The sequence below is a fragment of the Convolutriloba macropyga genome, chromosome 3, assembly GCF_964194025.1.
Source record: "Convolutriloba macropyga chromosome 3, txConMacr16.3, whole genome shotgun sequence".
Taxonomy (NCBI): Eukaryota; Metazoa; Xenacoelomorpha; order Acoela; family Convolutidae; genus Convolutriloba; species Convolutriloba macropyga.
The window spans coordinates 76493917-76517427 of record NC_134470.1 but is presented as its reverse complement, the minus strand read 5'-3'; the positions used below and the strand labels follow the sequence as shown (position 1 = coordinate 76517427).

At 35.8% G+C, this 23511-nt stretch overlaps 1 protein-coding gene across 4 annotated transcripts in view; it reads right to left on the bottom strand.

Moving 5' to 3' along the window:
- Positions 1-6059: 6059 nt before the first annotated feature.
- LOC142336467 (uncharacterized) overlaps positions 6060-23511 on the bottom strand; it is a 46811-nt gene continuing 29359 nt past the window's right edge. For 2 of the 4 annotated variants that reach the window (XM_075385324.1, XM_075385328.1), the window contains 7 exons: positions 23020-23114; positions 22396-22631; positions 21731-22038; positions 20956-20985; positions 15126-15269; positions 9222-9380; positions 6060-7386 (listed from right to left, as the gene is read on the bottom strand). In XM_075385324.1, coding sequence (XP_075241439.1) covers positions 7145-7386; positions 9222-9380; positions 15126-15269; positions 20956-20985; positions 21731-22038; positions 22396-22631; positions 23020-23114 — 1214 coding nt within the window. In that variant the 3' untranslated portion in view covers positions 6060-7144. Of the gene's footprint in view, positions 7387-9221; positions 9381-15125; positions 15270-20239; positions 20258-20955; positions 20986-21730; positions 22039-22395; positions 22632-23019; positions 23115-23511 lie in introns of all 4 variants that reach the window. The other 2 variants (XM_075385326.1, XM_075385327.1) reach the window with 2 other exon arrangements.

The following is a 23511-nucleotide window of genomic DNA, read 5'->3' as shown; positions in this document are numbered from 1 at the left end:
GAAAAAGCGGCAAAATGGGTAAAGCAAAAAAAAGTTCGACGAAGTAAAAAAACATAGCAGGACAAGTCCTGAAATACAATTCAAAGAATTGAAGGAAAAACTCAAACGTACTTTACCTGACCAGCAGATCAATTGAACATTGCCAGCCAGAACACAAAAATCATCAAAAAATGAGAAACTAAATAATCAAAACTAAACCAAAACATACTCATTGCTAAAACTCTTGAAGCTTTTAAACCTAAGGCAAAAAGTTTGACCTAATAGATAAAAAAAGCACAATGTATCAAATTTTCCCATTAGCAAATTTTCTTCACTTTTTAAACTCACTCAAATTAATCATGGGATAAAAAGTTATCTAATTCGCAACTAATTTTTTTTTGGAGCTTTACATTTATGTTTTCAATTCTGTTATTTTTCAACCTTTTCAAAAGAAAATTGGCTGCATACTACCAATTTGCTCTATTGGTTAAGGCTTTTTGAGTAAAACGAGTAAAACATAATCATCAGTTCATTAACACACTTCATGAGGTGCTCGGTTACATAGCAAACTATAAGCAACTAGTCAGACGATCTGCTGTTGAACGACATGTATCAATTCTAAATTAGCTTGCTTCAATCTGAGATCTGTTGATTTGTAGGGTGTCGGGCAATAAACTGAATGCGCAGCTTCAAATTATGTCGTTAGAGGTTATAATAGAACACTATTTTGATCGGAGACAAAATTCACTTTCTGCTACTATTTAATTGAATTTCAAAATTTGCTATTTGAGCTTAGCTGCTGAAAATTGTGAGAGAGCATGATAGATGGCGCGAATTTCATTAGGTCAAGCTTGATTTAAAAAATTAAACATACCCGGCAGATTGCCGAAAAATCGCCGCCGTTGATTCCCATAACTCTATTGGGATTGAAAGAAAAGAAATTATCAACAAAAATTGATTTTTGTATAAAAACATTTTTAAGTGCGATTTATTTTGATGTCATTTCGTAATTGAGCATACTCCCGTCTCTCAGTGAGAGGCTACAGGTTCTAGTATCAATACCAATAAGCATTATAGATAGTAACTAAAACTACAGGGACCACTATCAATACCAATAAGAATAAGAGATGGTAACTGAGACTTATAGGAACGACGTTCATATAGCGGGCATCTAAAATTGGGCTTTATGGGTTTATCCCGTTTCTATTTCTGACTTCAATTTCTTATACTGACTCTGTTCATTTTGAATTGCTTTGCTGAGCAACTGATGTTCAAAATCACTTTTAGCAGAATGAGAGAAGAGAGAAATTAGCCTAGAGAAGTCAAAAAGATTTCACGCAAAATGTCGAAAAAGCGGCAAAATGGGTAAAGCGAAAAAAAGTTCGACGAAGTAAAAAAACATAGCAGGACAAGTCCTGAAATACAATTCAAAGAATTGAAGGAAAAACTCAAACGTACTTTACCTGACCAGCAGATCAATTGAACATTGCCAGCCAGAACACAAAAATCATCAAAAAATGAGAAACTAAAAGAATCAAAACTAAACAAAAACATACTCATTGCTAAAACTCTTGAAGCTTTTAAACCTAAGGCAAAATTCTTTTTCCCTTTACAAATGCCTATCTCAAAAATATGTTCAAATCCAATTTTTGTTTCTGAAATCGGTCCACTATTATATCTGCAAGACTTGAAAAATATTCATTGGCCCTTAAGATCGATAAACTCGAAAATGACCAAAAAACTCGAAAATGACCAAAAAATGAAAAAGAAATCAATTGCAAATTACAAAGAAATGTTGCTGAAATTCGTGAAATATGTATATATATATATATATATATATATATATATATATATATAACTTCAGAATCATTTCTGTGTCTCTAGAGGCTGTCCAGTAACCCAATTCCAAGCTTTAAAAAACTCATTGGCTCATAGACCAATAGGCAATAATTTTTTAGAAAACTTCAAAATCCGTTCTATTCAAACAAAACTCGTTCCACTAAAATGTTGAAAGCCAGTCAATTTCCCCTAGCAACTATGTATCAACACACTATCAAACCCTGGATGAGGTTACCTGTCTACTGAGGCAAGAAAAAACAAATAAAATACAAATTCTATCAAAAAACTTCTAAAAGTCGAAAGGTTAAATCCATTGAAACAAAAAACCATGCAGTAACTTCTATCAGAACGTGGAATAGGTTTTCTCGCACTTGAGAATGGACGAATATCAAATACTGACAAAACTTTGGGAAACCTTAAAAAAATTGCAGATTTTATTTTTAAAAATGCTAAAATTCGGCACATTAAAATGTTAAAAACCATTACATTGTTACTAGAAACCATGCTGTGCTCTATAAACAAACCTCAAAGGAGATTGCCTGGTCCCTGAAGCTGGAAAAACTGAAAAACTGAGAAAAATTTTCAAAAACCTGAAAAAATGCGAATTTTGTCAAAAAAAAAATGCTAAAACTTGTGATATTCAAAAGTTGAAACCTAATCCATGGCACCTAAAAATTTTTCAGTATCTTATTATCCAACCCCTAATGAGGTTTTCTGGCGCCTGGGCCTCAAACAACTTGAATAATGACAATAAAAATATGAAAAAAATTGCGAGTCTTGTCAAAAAATGCTAAAATTCATGATGGCAAAACGTTGAAAACCATTCCATTACGACTAGAAACGAAGCAGTAATCTATCATCAAACCGGAGAGGAAGTTTCTTGACACCTAGGGCTAAAAAAACTCAAAAAATGAGAAAAAAACCTGAAAAAATTGCAAAAATTAGTATCATTTTGTGTGTTTGTAGTACCAAAACATATAGATCATGAAATGGTCATAACAAGCAATTTCGTCTCGAAAAAAGCCTTCATTTACTTTTAAAAACCTCAACCTAAGACTAACCAAACAAAAAACTCAAAAAAATCACAAAAACATGAAAAATTGTACCATTTTGAGCCCAATAACTCCTAAAAATGACCTTTTAACCTTAAATTAAGGCAATACCAGCAGCTGCACCACTATGACCTTTTGAAGAACTACTGAAGCCCACTTTGGGCCTCTAATGAAACTTAATACCCGCTGCGCTCTACCTGTTTATCCCGTTTCGAAAGATCAAAGTCATTGAAAAATGTGTGAACACATCTTAAAAAAAAGAACACAGCGCACCAATACAACTCAAATTCTTTGAATTGTAAAAAATAGGAGCGCTATAATAGCCGGCTGAGAAGATGAGGGCGGCTATTAAACATCAATAGCCATTTGAAAATTTTGCATAAAAATAACCAAAAGAATTTCTTTGAGGACAACATAATTATTTTAATCGACTACCATCGGACAAATTGCTCTCGAACGACATGTGGGGCAATTTAATTAAGGGCAGATATACTGCAGGCTGAATAAAATTTCGTTTGATAAAATTATTGCTCGACAGAAGCATTCAGAAGCGTCCTCTTAATAAATTCTTTTACTTCCTTCTCAAAAGGTGGGTGAAATGGAACTAAATATTAAAGAAATGCCCCCTCTCATTGGGTGACACTAATAATTAATCTGCTTCAATTTTCATACGAGACAATCACAATTTTCTGAGATAAAAACCCACTAACGCCAGAAAAATTGCTCTCGAACGACACGCGGGGCAATTTAATTCAGGGGCTGGGCTGTAGTCTAGATAAATTTTCTCTGCGGGTAAAAGAAAATTTTCCTAGCCATGATCCCATGAACTCCCAGAATTTTCGACAAGCATTAATCGGCATCTTACAAATAGGTTTCATTTCAGCAACGAACTTCATTTGGGAGTGAGGGCAATTGATGTCACACAAAAATGAGGACTCGCGTGAAAAAGTAACTTGATAGGTCAAAGAATTTTATAGAACAAAAACTTAAAAATGATCGAGCAAAAATTCAGCAAAAAAAGACACGCGTTCACAATAATTGTTTCAAAATCACTCATAAAGGAAGAAGAGAAGCGGCAAAAAAAGGAGTCTCGGTAAAGTGAGTTTGCACAAGGTTCAGCTAAAAACTTCTGGAATCAGAAAATTTCTATTTAAATATTGAATAAGAAAACTGATTGGCTATCCAAACCGGTATAAGTGTCAGTATAACTTTGAGAAATCATCTTAGGAGTAATATTTAAAAAGCTTCAAGGTTTTTCAAAGCCATACGTATAAAATATAAATAATACTTAATGATTGCAAAATTCAAAAGCTACAAAATGACATGAGACAGCCAAAAAACTGTTCCCTAAAATTATAACCTCACGCCCCTCCAGAATTTCATCTGAAGTTTTTCGGCTATAGCAATATTTGATCTTATACTTACAAAATTCGGACTAAAAACAACCCACTAACGTCGGGAATGCTCTCGAACAACAAGTGGAAATCGAATTTATTGTAGCCCGCTTCTGTCGGTCATGGGGGGGGGGGGGGGGGGCAAAATTCACTAATCGGCTTCAAATGAAGTCATTAGAGGTTACCATATACCACTATACAATTTAGAGCTTAAAAGACTACACTTATTGCGAAGTATTTTTCATTTGATTTTTAGTAGTGAACTCTCGCCAATTGAGTTTAGCTGTTGACACTTGTGAACGAGAGAGAAACTTAGTTCACGCAAAACGAAGCAGTCAAGGACGTAAGTTACTCGAAAAGTCAAAACCGTCAAGCAAAACTTTTGCAGAAAAAAGACCAACACACTTTTTTTAATTGCTTCACACTTATCCTAGAGCTATTAAAAATTTAAATGATAATTTAAAAGCCTTCTTTTGAAATCAGGTTAAAAAATGAGCCTTAAAAGTTTAGAAAAAGTAAGACTAATGGCTAAAATCCGATAACTAATTATTAAGTTGTACCAGGACAAAGCAACTACTAGTTGCTTGTCAAATGAGTTCAATGGAGGCAGCACCTTTCAGCATGAAATTCAAACACATTCTGCATGAGTCCGCTTTTCTCTGTGGAAATATAAAAAAACGTGACATCAATTTTGCCTAAGCGTGCGCTGCGAGGGAACCGACAAAATTGTACACCTGTTTTATTTCACACTGTTGAAACTCAACCTGTAATGAAAACCTCGCTGTGTTTTGAAATCACTAAATATCTCCGAGCTCAAAGATATTATGTTGAACCTCACGAACAGATCTAGGGAAGTCGGTTAAACACAAAACAAAGCCATGAATCAATCTATATTAAATTGTCTCAAATCCTGTCAGTAAAGTAATAATAGAACACTTTTCAATTATCCTTAACACGACGAGCAAGCGATGACATCTGTTAAATATATATAGGAAAAGTGCAAAAATTTCATCTGATAGAAAGCGCAATAGATTAAAGTTATAGCGACAAAATTTAGGATAAATAAAACTTTATCATTGAATTTCTAATTGGTTTAATAAGTAAGAGTGCTAAAAATAAGTAAGCTAAATTGGGATTAATCTCAGGTACAAAAGAATCACCATAGGGTCATTTCCAATTGATAATATCTTCTCGCTTTTATTGCTAATCAACAAAGGCTAATTTATACCTACTACACAATAGTTTCACATTTTGACTTCAATTTGCAGAACTTCCGAATTTAACTGACTGCTACCTCTTATAGACGACTTTACTCAATTAATTTATTTTGACCAATAAATTGGTATTCGCGAAATTTTCCGAAGTTATTACCATAGCTTTCCTTTGTGGTCATCAAAGAAAATTTGGATCGAATTTTGTAGCAATCAGTATTAAGTCGGTTTCTTCACTTTCATAAATTTATAGTTTTAGATAAAGTTCACAACAGTCATGCGCAAAATAATACATTCGTCCGAATGGTTTTTCTACATTAAAATGTTCAGTAGCCGTAATTTATTAATTACTGCTCAAAAAAGTCACAAATTTATTAATGAGAAAATAGAGTATGTAAAAGCAGCACTGGTGTATAATGGTAGCTCTGCTACTAAAGCATTCTCGAATTACAGGCCATGCAATAGATTCTCAAGTCATAAATAGTTTCGATCTTTTCAGTTATTGCCCCCCCCCCCAGTACCTTATGGCCCCCTGTTAAGAAATAGATGTCGTTATACATAACAGTCAACGAGTAAACAATAATGTTCAATCACTATGCTGGGCGAGGGGAGGGGGGAGGAGAAGGGGGAGGGGGGAGGTGCAGAAACTGAAGAGATCACACCTCTACTATGAAACCATTTCATATCATTACACTCATAGTCATTCTTGTACATACGAAAGAAGGGCAGTTCAAATTCGGATAAGTCTGGACAAAAGATCTTAAAATTAACTTATTTAAGGAATTTCAGGGAAATTCTACGACATTTAGGGGAAACGACGTTCGAAAATTCTCTCAAACAATTTCTAATTGAAAGCAATTGATAGCTTCGCGATTTCTGATCAATATTGAACAGGTAAAATTTAAATTCTTAAGGTAAATATTGATCCATTTTTAATGAAAATTGAAAGATGAGTTTAAAAACTACACAGCAGTCACTCAATGGTGTCCAGATCTCAATACCATGCAACGTAATTAGTTTCAGAGCAATTAACCTGGTTTTTAATCACCATAACGCTCATTTGAAGAGTTTTTCACTACTTAAAGGGAAGAACTTTCCTGCAATATCTTTTTTTTGGGGGGGAGGGGGTGTTTACTTTCTGAGCAAACAAAACCAAAACTTAATAAAAAACGAATAGGTGATTGGGTCAACACAGAATGCAGCATAAAAATCAGGTCAGCTAGTCCATGCTTTTTTGGTAGGAAGTTGAAGGTGCAATATTTAATACATGTGACACACACAACACAGTAACCGTCCGTCACTAAACATTCTGTGAAAAGATGACACAGATAAAGATTGATCGAATATTTTAACAAAATTCATTTAAATTCTAATCAACAGTGCTTGAATTCTACTACACAAAGATAGAGAAACCACGGCAATGGCAATACTACCAGATCCGAATAAACTAAATCCGAGTTTTAAAAGTGTAAAAGGTTATTAATATCTACAACATTGAATCGTTTTCGTATTCTAACCACAATTATTGGTATAATCGCACAATTAGCTAAGCAATTATGATCATGACATCAAACACAACTCTAATCTCCTGGACATTTAGACCTTCTTCTGATTTGGCAATTAGTAATAATGAATCAATTGATTCTTTCCGGAAATTGTTTCCATCAAATCAGGCTCTCGCCTCGTCCATATAGAGTTCCTGATCCGAGTTGAAATCACTTCCAAGACTTCCCTCCGCATCTACGAGCATGATGGCGTCATCGCCAGTTGGACCCATGACTTTGGGCTGGAACTCGGAGCTCTTGACCGAGTAGTAATGGGTGGTTGTGGTGGTAGTCGTGGACTGGATGTTGTCGCCGTGGTTTCTGTGCTGTTGATGGTGATGTGTATGCGTATGCATGTTTAGATTCCCTACATCGACAGCAAATAAATACCAGAATAAAATAAATAAATAAACAAAACAAACCCGGCAGATTGCCGGAAAATAGCCGCCGTTGATTCCCATAACTCTATTGGAATTGAAAGAAAAGAAAATATCAACAAAAATTGATTTTTGTATAAAAACATTTTTAAGTGCGATTTATTTTGATGTCATTTCGTAATTGAGCATACTCCCGTCTCTCAGTGAGAGGCTACAGGTTCTAGTATCAATACCAATAAGCATTATAGATAGTAACTAAAACTTATGAGAACAAAGTTCAAGTACCGGGCATCTAAAAATGGGCTTTATGGGTTTATCCCGGTTCTATTTCTGACTTTGATTTTTTTTAACACTGACTCTCTTCATTTTGAATTGCTTAGCTGAGCAGCTGCCGTTTAAAAGGACTTTGAGCAGAATGACAGAAGAGTGAAACTAGCCCAGAAAAGTCAAAAAGATTTTACGCAAAATGTCGAAAAAGCGGTAAAATGGGTAAAGCGAAAAAAAGTTCGACGAAGTAAAAAAAACATAGCCGGAAGAATTCCGGAAACGACTCGAAGGAGATCAATGCCCATACTTATGACTAAACAACTGAACAACTATTGTGAACCCTGAACCTCCACAAATCCATAAAAAATTTGAGGAAGAATAGAAACGGCATTCAAAAACAAATTGAACAAAAAACTAGAAAATTTTAAGTTTTTCTAACTTAGTTTCTTTTATAGTACAAGGAAACTTAAACTCGAATAAAATTCCTTTGCAATTAGAGCACTGAGAAGCTCGGAAAACAATTGGCAAGTCATAATAGGCTAAGAAACTTGTCTAAGATTAAAAAAAAGAAAAACTTCAAAAAAAAAGAAAAATGATTTAAAAATTTCTCAATTTTTCTGTCAATTTTGGTTAAACAAATGATTTATACCAAGAAAACTTTAGTCAACTGGTATGTGAATATTCCTTAATTAACAAGCTTCTATCCAAATACCGTCTAAAAATCAGCAAAACTGATCAAAATCTCCAAAATAGCATTTAACTCAAATTAACTACTTGAAACGTTCAATTCCTATCAAAACAAGCCTAAATCTAATACAATATCATAATCCAACCTCATAACCATCAAAAATTGCGTTTAAAAACCGCACGTGAACAAAAAAAAATTTCGCTCCCTTAGAGAAAATTTTTTCACACATCAATTTTTTGCTGTCTCAAAATCAGCGGTATGAACAAAAACCACTCTCTTTTCGCTCCACTCTTCACTTTTGTTCACCACCAAAATCACTCTTCGAGTCGTAATAAAAATAGGAGCGCTATAATAGCCGGCTGAGACGATGAGGGCGCATAAATATCAGACTAACAAACAACCAAAAAATTAAAAGCAATCTCATCAATCAGAGAGCAAAAATGGCACTTTATTTTCATATTCATCAAAAACACCAATACCAATTATCGTCAGAGAGCACAAAATGGCCGTAACATTTGATCAATAACTGAACGGAGTCAAGCACCAGGCTATTTCAGCAAAGACCAAATGAGCCGGAGATCGTCAACTATTTTAATTAGGTTGGACACAAGTGATTTTAATGCTGAATTTTGACCGTAAGATTTTGAAAAATAGATGTCAGAAGATACAATGCCAGCAAAGACAAACTAACGAGCCAAAATTTCATCAATAAAACAAGCTCTTTGGGACTACTCATAATTTCATCTTAACGGAAGCCCGTACAATTAACAGAACACTCGAGTACAAGCTGTTGAAGTCAGGTCAACCATAAAACCTTTCATACTTGCAGTGAAAAACCTCTATTGTCGATATATCGTTTCTTATAATTACCTCCACTGCTGCTTTGACTGGTACTCCTAGGCAGCAGATCCGGAGGGTAGTTGTTGTTAGGGTTTGTGGGTGACACTGGTGACTTCGAGTTGCGGCTCATTCTCTCATCGTGGTAACTGGCCTTTTTCATACTGTCCAGCACCAAACCTCTCTGGGATCCTGACAAAAATCAGGACTGGGTTAAAGAATGGCAACGGTTCGATAGAAAAGGTAGACAGATACCATTAAAAATCAGTAGAGAAGCGGAGGTTTAGCTTAACCGCATTCAATTATACTCTTGGAAGTAGTTGGTTCGAATAATCTAAGCTGTTAAATTCCTTGGTAGAAATTCCTAGCATAAAAGAGGGAATAATACAACAAAGATGTTATCGCCATCGAAAAGTTATCAAATTCCGAAGCTAAGCCAAGTTGTAGAATAACTCCAAGAGGGTGATAACTAAGTGTCTCCGTTTTTAATTAACTATGCGATCCAAACAGTTGCAGAACATATGCCACTGTGTAATTGATTAGACAATTTGGATCTTTGCCGTTTGTGCCCCCCCCCCCCCCCGCTTAGTTGTTGCATATTATTTCCGCGCACCAGATGCAGGTGCCATATGTTTACATCTTAAATGGCATGTGCTCTGTAACCGAGTTGTGCATAAAGGTGTCGGGAAAACTAGCCAACGTGAATATTATCCAAAAGTCAAAATTTGCCATAGTAGCAGAAATAATTGCTGGATGTAAACATAAGTAGGACAAACAATTATCTAACTAGCTTACACATGAAATTAACGCATTTGGACATGCCTCGTGGTCCACGACTATGCCTCAGCGGCCGATGGACTCCAGCCACTCATATACCGAAAAATTATATTAAAATATGTTTAAAATAAAAACATACCCGGCAGATTGCCGGAAAATAGCCGCCGTTGATTCCAATACGCATGATTGGGATTAAAATAGAAGATATTGAAAAAAAAAAGATTTTTGTACAAAAACATTTTTAAGTCCGATTTATTCTGATGGCAGTTGAACATAACGTACTTCTGTTTCTTCGAGAGAGGCTACAGGGGCTACTATCAATACCAATAAGCATTAGAGATGGTAACTAAGACTTATAGGAACGACGTTCAAATAGCGGGCATCTAAAATTGGGCTTTATGGGTTTATCCCGTTTCTACTTCTGACTTCAATTTTTTATACTGACTCTGTTCATTTTGAATTGCTTTGCTGAGCAACTGATGTTCAAAATCACTTTTAGCAGAATGAGAGAAGAGAGAAACTAGCCTCGAGAAGTCAAAAAGATATCACGCAAAATGTTGAAAAAGCGGCAAAATGAGGTAAAGCGAAATATTTTTTTATTCGACGAAGTAAAAAAACATAGCAGGACAAGTCCTGACGTACAATTCAAAGAATTTTCATTGACTAAACAGAAAAACTAGACCTAGAATGGACTATGAGTGAATTGACAAAACCATTTTTAAAAAATCAGATCAAAAAAGAAAAAAAAAACAAAAAATCAATGTCAAAATGCCGCATGTGAACAAAAAAACCACTAGCGAGAAATAAAATTTAATTCAAACAAAAACTAGGCATAGAATGAGCTGTGAATGGATTGGGAAAACCATTTAGAAAAAAATTAGATCCAAAAAATCGAAAAAACAGTAAAAATCGGAGTGAAATTGCCGCATGTGAACAAAAAACCACTACCGACAAACAGAATTTTTGTTCAAACACCATTTTCGCACTCTACTTTAAAATTAGAGCGAAACAAATTCACGCCGCAAAACCACTCGCTTTTTCGCTCCATTTCCTGTTTCGGCGTGACCAAATTCACTACTCCAATTTGACTTCAAAATCATGAAAATGTGTGAACAGATCTTAAAAAAAAAGACAGCGCCCCAATACAATTCAAATTCTTTGAATTGTAAAAAGGAGCGCTATAATAGCCGGCTGAGAAGATGAGGGCGGCTATTAATAAAAAAATAAAATAGGTTTAACCAAGACACGCGTAGACCACAAGATTTATCATTATATCAAATTGATATCTTTGGCCATACCAATCAGACAACGTTTTTCAAGATTCACTATCAAAACCTCAGCCGAAGGCTACAAAATAGAATAGAACGGTAGTTTTGGCCAACAAATTTTGGTTCTAAGTAAACTTAGATGGCTAAAGATGAATTCTATAGCAAAACACTAATGCAGAAAATAACAGTCAAACGTCCGACCAATTCCACTCAAACAATTGGCATGAGCTACCTTTGATTTACTTAAATGACCTCATGTGAAAAGGAGCAGAAAAGAGTGAAGATGGAGTATCAAATCGACAAAACGAGATAAAACAAAATTGAGATAACAAAACGAGATAAAACAAAATTGATCAAAAATACACATGACAATTTCTAAATTACTAGTTGTTTTCAATTACTAATTTAGCTAAAAAATTTTTACCTTCCTGTCATGTGAGAACCGATTTTTTTTAACTTAACATGAACCGGTCATAATTGATACAGTTTATGATAACAAAAATAAAATTTATCATCTAGATAGAGTTACCGCCGCCAAGTGCGTGTACTGTGGGTATTCACAAAACTAGTTCACTAAACTTCGTTCTATTGGTTCAAAAACAGGAACAGCAGAATTGGGACAAACAATTGATGGTTTTCCTTAACAAATAAAACGTTCAATACAGGAATCAATTATTTTAATCTGATAACTCGTAGATATAATATACTGGTTACATTACTGTCAAGGTAACAAGATTTGCACGTGTTCCGAAGGCTGCTTTCGGTCAAAAAGATATTAAAAACGATATGACACTGTCATAACTTTTATTTTGCCTCAAACTTTTATTTTAAAAACGATTATGTTTTCCGAAGAGGATGGAAAAGATATCGGACACCAGCACTTTGTTCGCTACTGTAAATAGAAGTTTAGATCTTTTCCTTTTGTGCCTCCCCAGCTTAGCGGGTGCATATTGTTTGCACCCCAGACGCATGGTAACTGAGGGTGCATAACGTAATGGGGTGGGGGGGGGAGGGGGGGGGTGGAAAAATCCAGAAGTTTGGAGTTAATTATTTCCTCAAAATAAAAGGTTAAATCCCCATAGAATTGTTGGGAAATTTTCATTCAAATTTTCTGAAAACTACATTTTCTAGGATTTGGTAAAAATTATATGATTTCTGCTGAGCTGGACACAGTGAAATAAAATAATTTTTCCGGGTGACTAAAAACAAAAAATGAAAAAAAACTTTTAATTGATTCTTTCAAACATTTAAACCTATATGCTAAACAGTGACCAAATTCACTACTCCAATTTGACTTCAAAATCATGAAAATGTGTGAACAGATCTTAAAAAAAAGACAGCGCCCCAATACAATTCAAATTCTTTGAATTGTAAAAAGGAGCGCTATAATAGCCGGCTGAGAAGATGAGGGCGGCTATTAATAAAAAAATAAAATAGGTTTAACCAAGACACGCGTCGACCACAAGATTTATCACTCATATACCGAAAAATTATATTAAAATATGTTTAAAATAAAAACATACCCGGCAGATTGCCGGAAAATAGCCGCCGTTGAATCAATAATTTTAATCTGATAACTCGTAGATATAATATACTGGTTACATTACTGTCAAGGTAGCAAGATTTGCACGTGTTCCGAAGGCTGCTTTCGGTCAAAAAGATATTAAAAACGATATGACACTGTCATAACTTTTATTTTGCCTCAAACTTTTATTTTAAAAACGATTATGTTTTCCGAAGAGGATGGAAAAGATAGCGGACACCAGCACTTTGTTCGCTACTGTAAATAGAAGTTTAGATCTTTTCCTTTTGTGCCTCCCCAGCTTAGCGGGTGCATATTGTTTGCACCCCAGACGCATGGTAACTGAGGGTGCATAACGTAATGGGGTGGGGGGGGGAGGGGGGGGGGTGGAAAAATCCAGAAGTTTGGAGTTAATTATTTCCTCAAAATAAAAGGTTAAATCCCCATAGAATTGTTGGGAAATTTTCATTCAAATTTTCTGAAAACTACATTTTCTAGGATTTGGTAAAAATTATATGATTTCTGCTGAGCTGGACACAGTGAAATAAAATAATTTTTCCGGGTGACTAAAAACAAAAAATGAAAAAAAAACTTTTAATTGATTCTTTCAAACATTTAAACCTATATGCTAAACAGTGACCAAATTCACTACTCCAATTTGACTTCAAAATCATGAAAATGTGTGAACAGATCTTAAAAAAAAGACAGCGCCCCAATACAATTCAAATTCTTTGAATTGTAAAAAGGAGCGCTATAATAGCCGGCTGAGAAGATGAGGGCGGCTATTAATAAAAAAATAAAATAGGTTTAACCAAGACACGCGTAGACCACAAGATTTATCACTCATATACCGAAAAATTATATTAAAATATGTTTAAAATAAAAACATACCCGGCAGATTGCCGGAAAATAGCCGCCGTTGAATCAATTATTTTAATCTGATAACTCGTAGATATAATATACTGGTTACATTACTGTCAAGGTAACAAGATTTGCACGTGTTCCGAAGGCTGCTTTCGGTCAAAAAGATATTAAAAACGATATGACACTGTCATAACTTTTATTTTGCCTCAAACTTTTATTTTAAAAACGATTATGTTTTCCGAAGAGGATGGAAAAGATAGCGGACACCAGCACTTTGTTCGCTACTGTAAATAGAAGTTTAGATCTTTTCCTTTTGTGCCTCCCCAGCTTAGCGGGTGCATATTGTTTGCACCCCAGACGCATGGTAACTGAGGGTGCATAACGTAATGGGGTGGGGGGGGGGAGGGGGGGGGGGTGGAAAAATCCAGAAGTTTGGAGTTAATTATTTCCTCAAAATAAAAGGTTAAATCCCCATAGAATTGTTGGGAAATTTTCATTCAAATTTTCTGAAAACTACATTTTCTAGGATTTGGTAAAAATTATATGATTTCTGCTGAGCTGGACACAGTGAAATAAAATAATTTTTCCGGGTGACTAAAAACAAAAAATGAAAAAAAAACTTTTTATTGATTCTTTCAAACATTTAAACCTATATGTGACACAGAATTTGTTATAGGCTATCTTATTTGTCCTCCCTGAAAACTAATCATTTGATATATTGAAATAAGTTATATTAATATGATTTTTTAAATAATTTCTAAAATCTATTTTCAGTACATAATAGCTGATTTTCACACACTACAAGGTATTGAAATTGGCGAAAATTAAACACCAATGTTTCCTCGTCGAGCAAAGAAAAATTGAAAATTTATCTTCAATGAACAATTCAGTTTTTCAAGATCCCCTCAATAGTGTTTTTCGTATCTCTGCGCAGAAGAAATCGATCGGCCAAAATTGTTTCAACAAAAAAGTAGGCCTGCTATGAAGTTCATAATCCTCATTTCATTGGGGGTTCGAAAAAAACAAACCGACTAACGTCGGACGAATTGCTCTCAAACAACTGGCGAGGCAAATGATTTAAAGGTCACATAGGGTAGAAAACTTCTGACTGAGAAGGGGTTCTCGAACCCGCGCCCTCTCGGATTAGAATCGTGGAAATTCAACTCTACGCCACACGGGCAATGTTCGGTCACCACTCACAATCAAGTTTATTTTGGAAACAGACTTAATTTCTGAATGCGCGAAATTCAAATCACTCAATAATTCGAGCGTGAAAAAGTCACTCAAGAAGTGGAATCGAAAAGAATGTTCTAGAAAGAAAAAACGGTCAAGCGCACATTTTGCAGAAAAAAGACACACGTTTACAATAATTGCCTATGGGTTTAATTCACCCCATATAAGTAAAATGCTATAATTGTAACATTTAATTTGTTACAAAATTTACTTGAAGTTGCGACTCAAAAACTATTGGCAAAAGACCTTGTAATACATAAGGGGTCTGGTTACCTGGAGTGTTAGGTGCCTCATTGGAACTCTCATGATGCTGGTCCTGTCCATATGCCATGTAAATCTCGTTTTCAACAGCCACAAAGTCATTCTGGTACTTTCCAGTGTGAAGAGGAGCAGGCGGAGGATGTTCTCTTTCGTCATCTGGAAACAGTCAGAATTTTTTAATTTAAAGTCAGGCGCAAAATTGAACATCTATGAAAGCTGATTACGATGAATTACTGACTATTCCGAAAATTGACATGTTTTATGAATGTATTTTGAAGCACATAATCTATTAAAATGCTCATTTTTTTCGTAGTATCTAAAATTTTGATCGTGACAAAAGAATAACTTTCACAAAAAAATGAGAACGATGATAAGTGTGCTTCAAAACTTTATCGCCCAACTGCAAGTAACAACAATCAAAGCTACAAAGGTAGCTAAGGGTCCAAGCAAAAATCGCCTGATTTGATCTTAACGCCGTCAAAAAAGGGACCAGAAACTATCAGATTAGAAAAATCTAAAAAGATGAACAAGACTTGCATTATTGATACAAAATTCGTTAGAGAGCATTTAAAAAATATCAGCAATTCTTTGTGATTGGGCCATAAATATTGGCGACTTCAACGTGATCAGCTAGAGCAAGGCAATCATAAAGACGGATCGACGATTTCATCATATTCAAAGCTAACTCATAAAGCATTTCTTATATATGCGAAATATCTCTGTCATTTGTGGAGTACTGGTCATTGATAGAGTAGCGGTGTTCGACCGAGAGCACAAACTTTGCTCTAACATCTTAATTAACTCGAAAACCGATAAAATTTTGCGTAAGTGGTCATTTATGGCTATTAAGTGGCCAAATATCTGGAAAACCCATAATTTACAAGATAATATAGTCTGTAAGAGAGAGTGAGAGAGAAAAAGAAAGAAATGACGTCACGCGCACAAACGCCGTTAGTGAGAGGCGGACATCGATCAGAAATTTTGACTTCTTCAGCTTTGCCGAACGAAATATAAAACAAAAAAATAGCGTCAGATGACGAAACAAAAAAAAAACAGGAACAGCGCAATATAGCTACGCTCAGCTTACACCTTTGCAGCCATAATAACTTGCAGATGCGTTGACATCGAGACCTTGGCAGGACCACAGCAATCTCTAACTCAAACAAACAACAAAACTGACAAAATAGAACTCTCAATTTTTGTCATATTTCCATGCACAAACAGCTTTGGAGAACTAATGAAAATTACGCAGCCAATTGTTAATTTAAATTCTACTGAACAATCAATTCCTTAAAAACGCTATGAAATAAAACAATGGGCCAAAAATCTCTTAAAATAGCCAAAAAATTTTAAAAAATTCAGAAACCACGCAACTAAATTAATACTTGCGTTATATTTCAAAATACTCTAAATTGCTCCAATAAACAATCATGAGAACTTTTCAGAAAAAAATAATTATTAAAACGAAAGAAGACAATTAGCAAAAGTTGCACATAAACACAAAAATCAGCTCGTTTCGAGAACAGTTTTGCTTACCTCAATTTCGCACTCTCTCGAAAACAGTGATATGAATAAACGAAGCTGAGATGTTTTATTTTGATTAAAGTGGTGCGAGTTGAAGGTAGCGTGAGGCGATGTACCGGGGGTGGGGGATTGATGGTGGCAACGGTGGGGCTTTGGCTTCACGTCTTTACGGCCTTGTGTGCACGGTGGGGATTGGGGGGGGGGGGGGGTGTGGGAGAGGGTGGAAGTGAGGGGGTGAGAGTGTGGGTGACTATACGGCCTCCGGCGCTACCTGTTTATCCCGTTTTTAAGGACGAAAAGTCAAATCTGTCAGACGACGTGCTTGTCAGACGAAAAATTATTCAAGCAAAAAAACGCAATTAAAAAGACCACAGGACATTTAATTACTACAAACTTTGCTTAAACAAACTTTGCTAACAGGACATTTAATTGCTAAAAAACCACTCTTTTTGCTCCGCTCTTCAAATTTGTTAGCAATAAAACATCAGATGTTAGCAAGTGCAGCATTTCCTGTTTCCCTATATTAAAATTTAAAGTTCTACAAACACGGACAAATTTTTCAAAACGATTTTGTTTCTCATTTATCTAAACAATCAGTTAAGTATTAAAAACCTATGTAAATTTTGAAATGTAGGTGCCCCAAAAAAATAACAGACTATAAAAAATTTTCAACGTCAAACGGCTACTCCATCAGATATTATTCACTAAATAAACAGAGCAGGCACATTGCCAGGAAATAGCCACAATAGCTTCGTAGATCTGCAGTCTCAAAAAGATAAAAAGAAACAAACCAAAAAACATAACCGACTAACCTCGGGCGAATTGCTCTCCAACGACCGGCGAGCAGTTGACTTTGTCAACAGCTAGCCATGGTTTAGTGACCTCAGGGCACTACATCTTTATCCCGTTTCTGAAGACGAAAGTCAAATGGATCGGACAAAAAATCGGCCGAGCGAAAAATTGCATAAAAGACAAACAGGGTTGATAAAGTTGCTACAAATTGCACTTGAGAGCAATTAACAATGGTTTCCTAAAAAAGTGTTTGTTAGATCAGTTATGATAAAAAAACATTTCAACCATAACTCATTGATAAAAGGGATCAAAGATGATGACATTACGCAAAGAAGATGATGACATTACGCAAGACATTAATATCTTAAGAACCAATTCATTGTCTCAAGAGACTATCCGGTATCCCTGTTTCAAGCCAGAAATTGTTTTGCAGGCTCATAAAGATCCATACACTTCAAACACGATAAAAATTTTCCAAAAATTTGAAATTGAAAATTTTATAAAAATAAATTGCTGTAACTTGTGATATTAAAAAGATGAAAATTAATCCATGACCAACAAAAATTTTCCAGTAACTTATTATCAAACCCTAACGGAGGCTTTCTGACCTTCGAGGTTTCAAAAAATCTGAATAATGAGCCTAAATGTCAAAAATTGAAAAAAAAGTTTAAAAATATCAAAAATATGCTGAAATTCGTGATGTTAAAATCTTGGAAGGCTTTCCTTTTAATTTAAAAAAAAATTCAGTAACGTATTTTCAAACCTTGGAGGAGGTTCCTTGGCTCCTGAGGCTCAAAAATCTAAAAAACCAAAAAAAAATTCAAAAAAACTTGAAAAAAAAACAAGTTTTATAAAAAAATTGCTATAATTTGTGACATTAAAAAGTTGAAAAACTATTCCTTGATCACTAAACAATCTTCAGTAACTTATTATCAACCACCTTAGAATGTTTGCTTGCCCCTGGGTCTGAAAAGACCTCAATAAAGAAAAAAAGGTCAAAAAATTTGAAAAAATTGCACGTTTTCTCAAAAAACTGCTAAAATTCGTGATGTTAAAAAGTTGAAACCATTCCTTTATCACTAGAAACAATGCAGTAACCTATTAACAAACCCAACAGGTTCTTTGACACCTAGGGCTGATAAAAAAATGTTCAAAATTTTCAAAAAGCTTGAAAAAAATTGCAAAAAATAAATTTGCGTTTTTAGCAAGCGGTTGTTCGTCAGTAGCTAGCCACTGAGGAGGGTGGGGGGGGGGGTGCATCGGGGCCGATGGAGGGTGGGGAAACACTGGGGTGGGGGGCAACAGCGCGGTGGGGGTGGGGGTGGGGGCGGGGTGGGGCAATAGGGGGGGGGGGGTCAACAGTGGGGGTATCTTCAACCTCTAAGAATCCCCCTTCACACCATAAGTATAAGTATAAGTCTCCTAAACACTTTGAGCTGAAACAGAGCTGAAAGGCTCTAAGAGCACTTAATGCCCGCTGGGCGCTACCGGTTTATCCCGTTTTTGAGGACGAAAAGTCAAAAGCGTCAGACGAAAAATCGGCCAAGCGAAAAATCGCATAAAAAAAGACCGACAGGACTGATATAATTGCTACAAACTTCGTTTGAGAGCTATTAATAAACTTTTTTAAATTAAATGCTGAGATGTTATATTGTCATTAAGAATCTGTTGCTGCTTGTATTATTGCTGCTTCTATTATCCTCCCTCAAATACCCTTCAATTAAAGTGACCCGCACTCAATTGACCTCTTTGAATTAAAGCAAAAAACTCAATTTCAGAGTGAGAAAGTCATTTTTGAGAGTGAGGTAAGTCACTTGTGACCAAAATTTCAATCACGCAAATGAACAAAAAAATCACTCGCCATTAAGAGTGGAAAATGACGTCACGCACGCAATCAAGTTGAAACTGCATAAACGAATAGAAAAAAAGCAGATTTGTGGCGTCCTATGCTCGTAAAAAATCCTGTTGACGAAAAAACCAATAATAGCCTCAGCAATCGCTTCGCGGCTATTAAAAAAAAACTCACATAGCCAGACTAAAATGAAATTGAGCTAATCAACTACTCCCGATTTATTGTCACAGATAATACAAAAATGCTAACCAAAATCAGGACGCTCAAATATGATTGCAGTAACTTTTGATTGCAACACTATCGAACAAATTATCAGCCGACATTTTATGGCAACAAAAATGAATAAATTAAGGAAGACTTAATTAAACATTAATTGCATTGATTGGGCTAAAAGTTTATTAGTTGCGTAAATTTTCCATAACTTCTTTATTATGGAGTTAACCTATTTTTTGCTGCTTGATATTATAATACTCTATTACACTGCATCAGCTTGACAATTCAGTTTTTTGTTGTTAAAGTACAAGTTTTTGAAGCACAATGATCACTCAACACAAGCTTACAAATTTTTAAGGAAATGAGTAAAGTAGCACCATATTTATTGACACGTTACAACGTTGTCACTTGCAGTAGGACATGTATTGTTGGTAGGTGCATCAGGTGACCGGACAGCAGATCGAAAATCCCTTGACCTGACCGGCCGTAATTAAGAGCTATTTCTAAGCTGAAACACAGAAGATAATCTCATTTGGCCATTACTCGTAAAACTATCATGAACTAACAGGACATGAAACTATCATGACTGAGCATTGATACACTGTATTATATGTGAGTGCTTCAATCTGATTGGCCAATATACATCTTGAAAAAATTCCTTTCGATCTGTTGTCCCAGCACCAGAACACAATGGTGGAAGCTTAGCTTCGGACCATTGGCGAAGCAGAGTGCCACACCAACTTACCACTCAAATAATCTAGTTCTGAAAACAATACGTTACACATTCAAAGCAGCACATCTAACAGAAATCTCAGCAAAGCACACTTAAATTAACCAAATGCAATAATTAGTAACAAAGATTCACCCAAACTGACTAAATTCAAATATAACCGTTGACTACCGTTGAACGAATTGCTCTCGAACGACGGGCGAGGGTGGGTTTTGGTTGTAGCTAGCTTAAGCTCGAAGGGGGGTGTAAATCTACCAACATTCAGAACTCATCACCAATTTATCCTGTTTCTCAGGAAGGAAATACCAAACCCCTCCAGCAAACGAATATTCTAGAACAATTTATCAATAGGTTCAAGCAAAAATTTGTTACAATGAATAGACGACACCCATGACTATAATAACTGCTTCAAGCATCGTTCAAGAGCAATTCATCAACTCGTGTTCTACTCATTCTATGGTTAATTAGAGACCAAACCAAACCAATGCTGCTTTACAACCAAATTTAATAGTTTTTTTTCAACTAGAACCAAATTTAACTAAATTTTTACACAGTGCATCAAAACCGTGCGCACACGTAACCACTAAAAAGTTGCGACAAACTGAAGACTCTTTCTACATTGAAAACAGCAACCAAGTTATTGAAAAACTGATCAATGAGATAATACTGATATTTTTGCAAAATGGGAAGATATTAGATGCAAGTTCACACATTTTTCCTCTATTATATACCTGGACTATAGACCAGCGTGTCCATGTTCTCTGAAATGTAATTACCACTCAGCCATACTGGAGCTCACTGTTGTCAAAAATGTTCACGATGCACAATTTATGGGCATTTTTTATGAGAACCGAAGTTAGTAGTTAAATCGAATTCAAAGAAGCGCATTGATCACGTAAGCAATTTAGGCACGTGTTTACCAAACAATCCTAATCCTAATCCTCTTCTTCTTACTCTAAAAACATGGCCATTCTGTTGAGCCTAATTGATAGCAACAGAAGCAAAATTATTAGATATTTTAATTAAATTAATAAACAAATGCATTCGCAAAAAGTTCCGACCCTTCATCTACAAACTTCTGTAACTAAAATTTTCAACGTTTGAATATTAAAATTGATAGGCTTTCCAAACTCGCATTAGGCTTTCTAAAACTTTGAGAAATCAACTTAGGAGTTATTTTCAAAGTTTGTCAAAACCATACGTATAAAGTATTTGAGCAATACTTCTTTTAACGTCTTTACTGAGCGAAAATTCAATGAGACCTCATAAGAAAAAATTTTTGAAAACGCAAAGTCGTGTCCCCCTTGGGGTCGGAATAACTAATTATGTTGTGGTTAACCTAAGAGTAGTTTCACGGCCAAACTTTATAAAACCAAGAAACAGCTCAAGTAGAAAACCGAACTGTGATCTAATTAATGCAATGCCGCTAGCACAAATAAACTGAAATAGTAAACTAGGCTGGCTAAAGAGTGTGGTCTTGAGCTTTTCGTTTATATAGAAGCAAACCTGATAATGGAATCATCGCATCTTCTGGCAGTCCAGAGGACTCATTGTCACTTGAATCTCTCCTATGACCACCTCCTCCCATTCCACCCTCTACAAATACGATGTCATTCGCATGGTGCACACTCGCACTCGCCTCTGTGTCGTCCTCCTCGTGCTGGGGCGAGTGGGGAGGGGAACTTGAGCTGGGTCTGAATGACGTCCTACCTCCACTCAATGGTGTTACAGGGGTAACCGGCGAAGGCGTTGATTGACCGTGGTTTACACCTGACTCGGTCCTCGCGTGCGGGTTAGGTGTCGAATAAATGTATCTATAAAATTTTTAAAAATCAGTTAAGAATAATGAGTCTTTACAATACAATTGCTTCAACTCATTAGAGTAAAAATAATGATTTTAGGGTTAGCTATCGCATACATTCTATCAAAATTGATGCTTATACTCGATCATTGATTGTTTGCTCTATCAATGTAGATACATACACGGAAATTTGATACCCAAAATTGACAACGGATCCATAAAATATCAGTCACGAAAAAAAAACGACAACTTTCGAGAGAAATACAAAATATTTTCTGCAGTAACTATTTTTGCGAGCATTTTCGATCAATTTATATTTCGCCATCACGAATTAGCGGCTCCTTATTTCAAATCCATTCTCATTCCTCACCTTTCATCATTTGGGTTAAATCTGCTCTCGGAGTAGGACACTTCTGCAACTGTGGAGTTGAGAGACTGCTCGCGTACCACTGGTGACTGCTGGTGGTGGTTGTGGTGATGGTGACCAACTGATGTGGAATTGGGAGTGTCTACAACTGAACCCACAGACAGAGTCGTTGGCTCCACAGTCGATCCTCTGTTACTCATCCCTGTCGACCTCGTCTGACTTCTCAAAGTATTGTAGACCTGGAAACACACAATTCACAGAAATCAGAAATAACAGCCGTTGAGAGGCTTACGGCGGCTATTAGCCACAGACTACCGTCGGGCGAATTGCTCTCAAACGACAGGTCAGGGATTGATTTTGGTTGCAGCTAGCTGAGGTAGGCTGGCCTTAGTGGGCGAGGGTAAAGGCACCTAATTTCTGCCTCAATATTTCCTCGGCAGCTTCGCTGAAGCATACACAAAGCGGCTCAGCATGCTCAAACAGAGTTACAAACAGACTTAATGCCTTCGGACTTCATCAGTTTTTCCCATTTTTGAGGACGAGAAGTCAAATAACTCAAGCAGGCGAAGTATATTCGAGAAGTCAAAACCTTCGAGAATTCTGTCATATAAATTCGAATAGTAGTACCTGGTACATGGGCACAAATGTGGTCTGACCCATCGTGAACTCGTCCTCAGTCAATGTCGCACCACCATACACACATGCCTCGTAAGATGGGGGCGCTGAAACATGAACAAATTAGAAAGCAATCTTTGGCGGTAAATAAACAAACAAACAAACATTTCATCCAATTGACTAGATGCATTATTAAACACACAGGCGCAGTTAGGCTGTGCAACACTTGCGAAGTATATGTCGTACAAAGACCTAATGAATTTCTGCACGAAGATTTGAATTAAAAAATTCGCGAAAGAATTTCCGCACAAAGATTTGAATAAAAAAATTCACGAGAATTTCCACACGAAGATTTGAATTAAAAAAAATCATGAAAGAATATATAAAGATATATATTCTTAGAGATATAAATCAAATAACTTGATTTATAGAGAGTAGTGCAAAAAGTTTACAACGGGATGGAACTCCCCTATTTTTAGATTTTATACAACTTTTTGGTGCTTC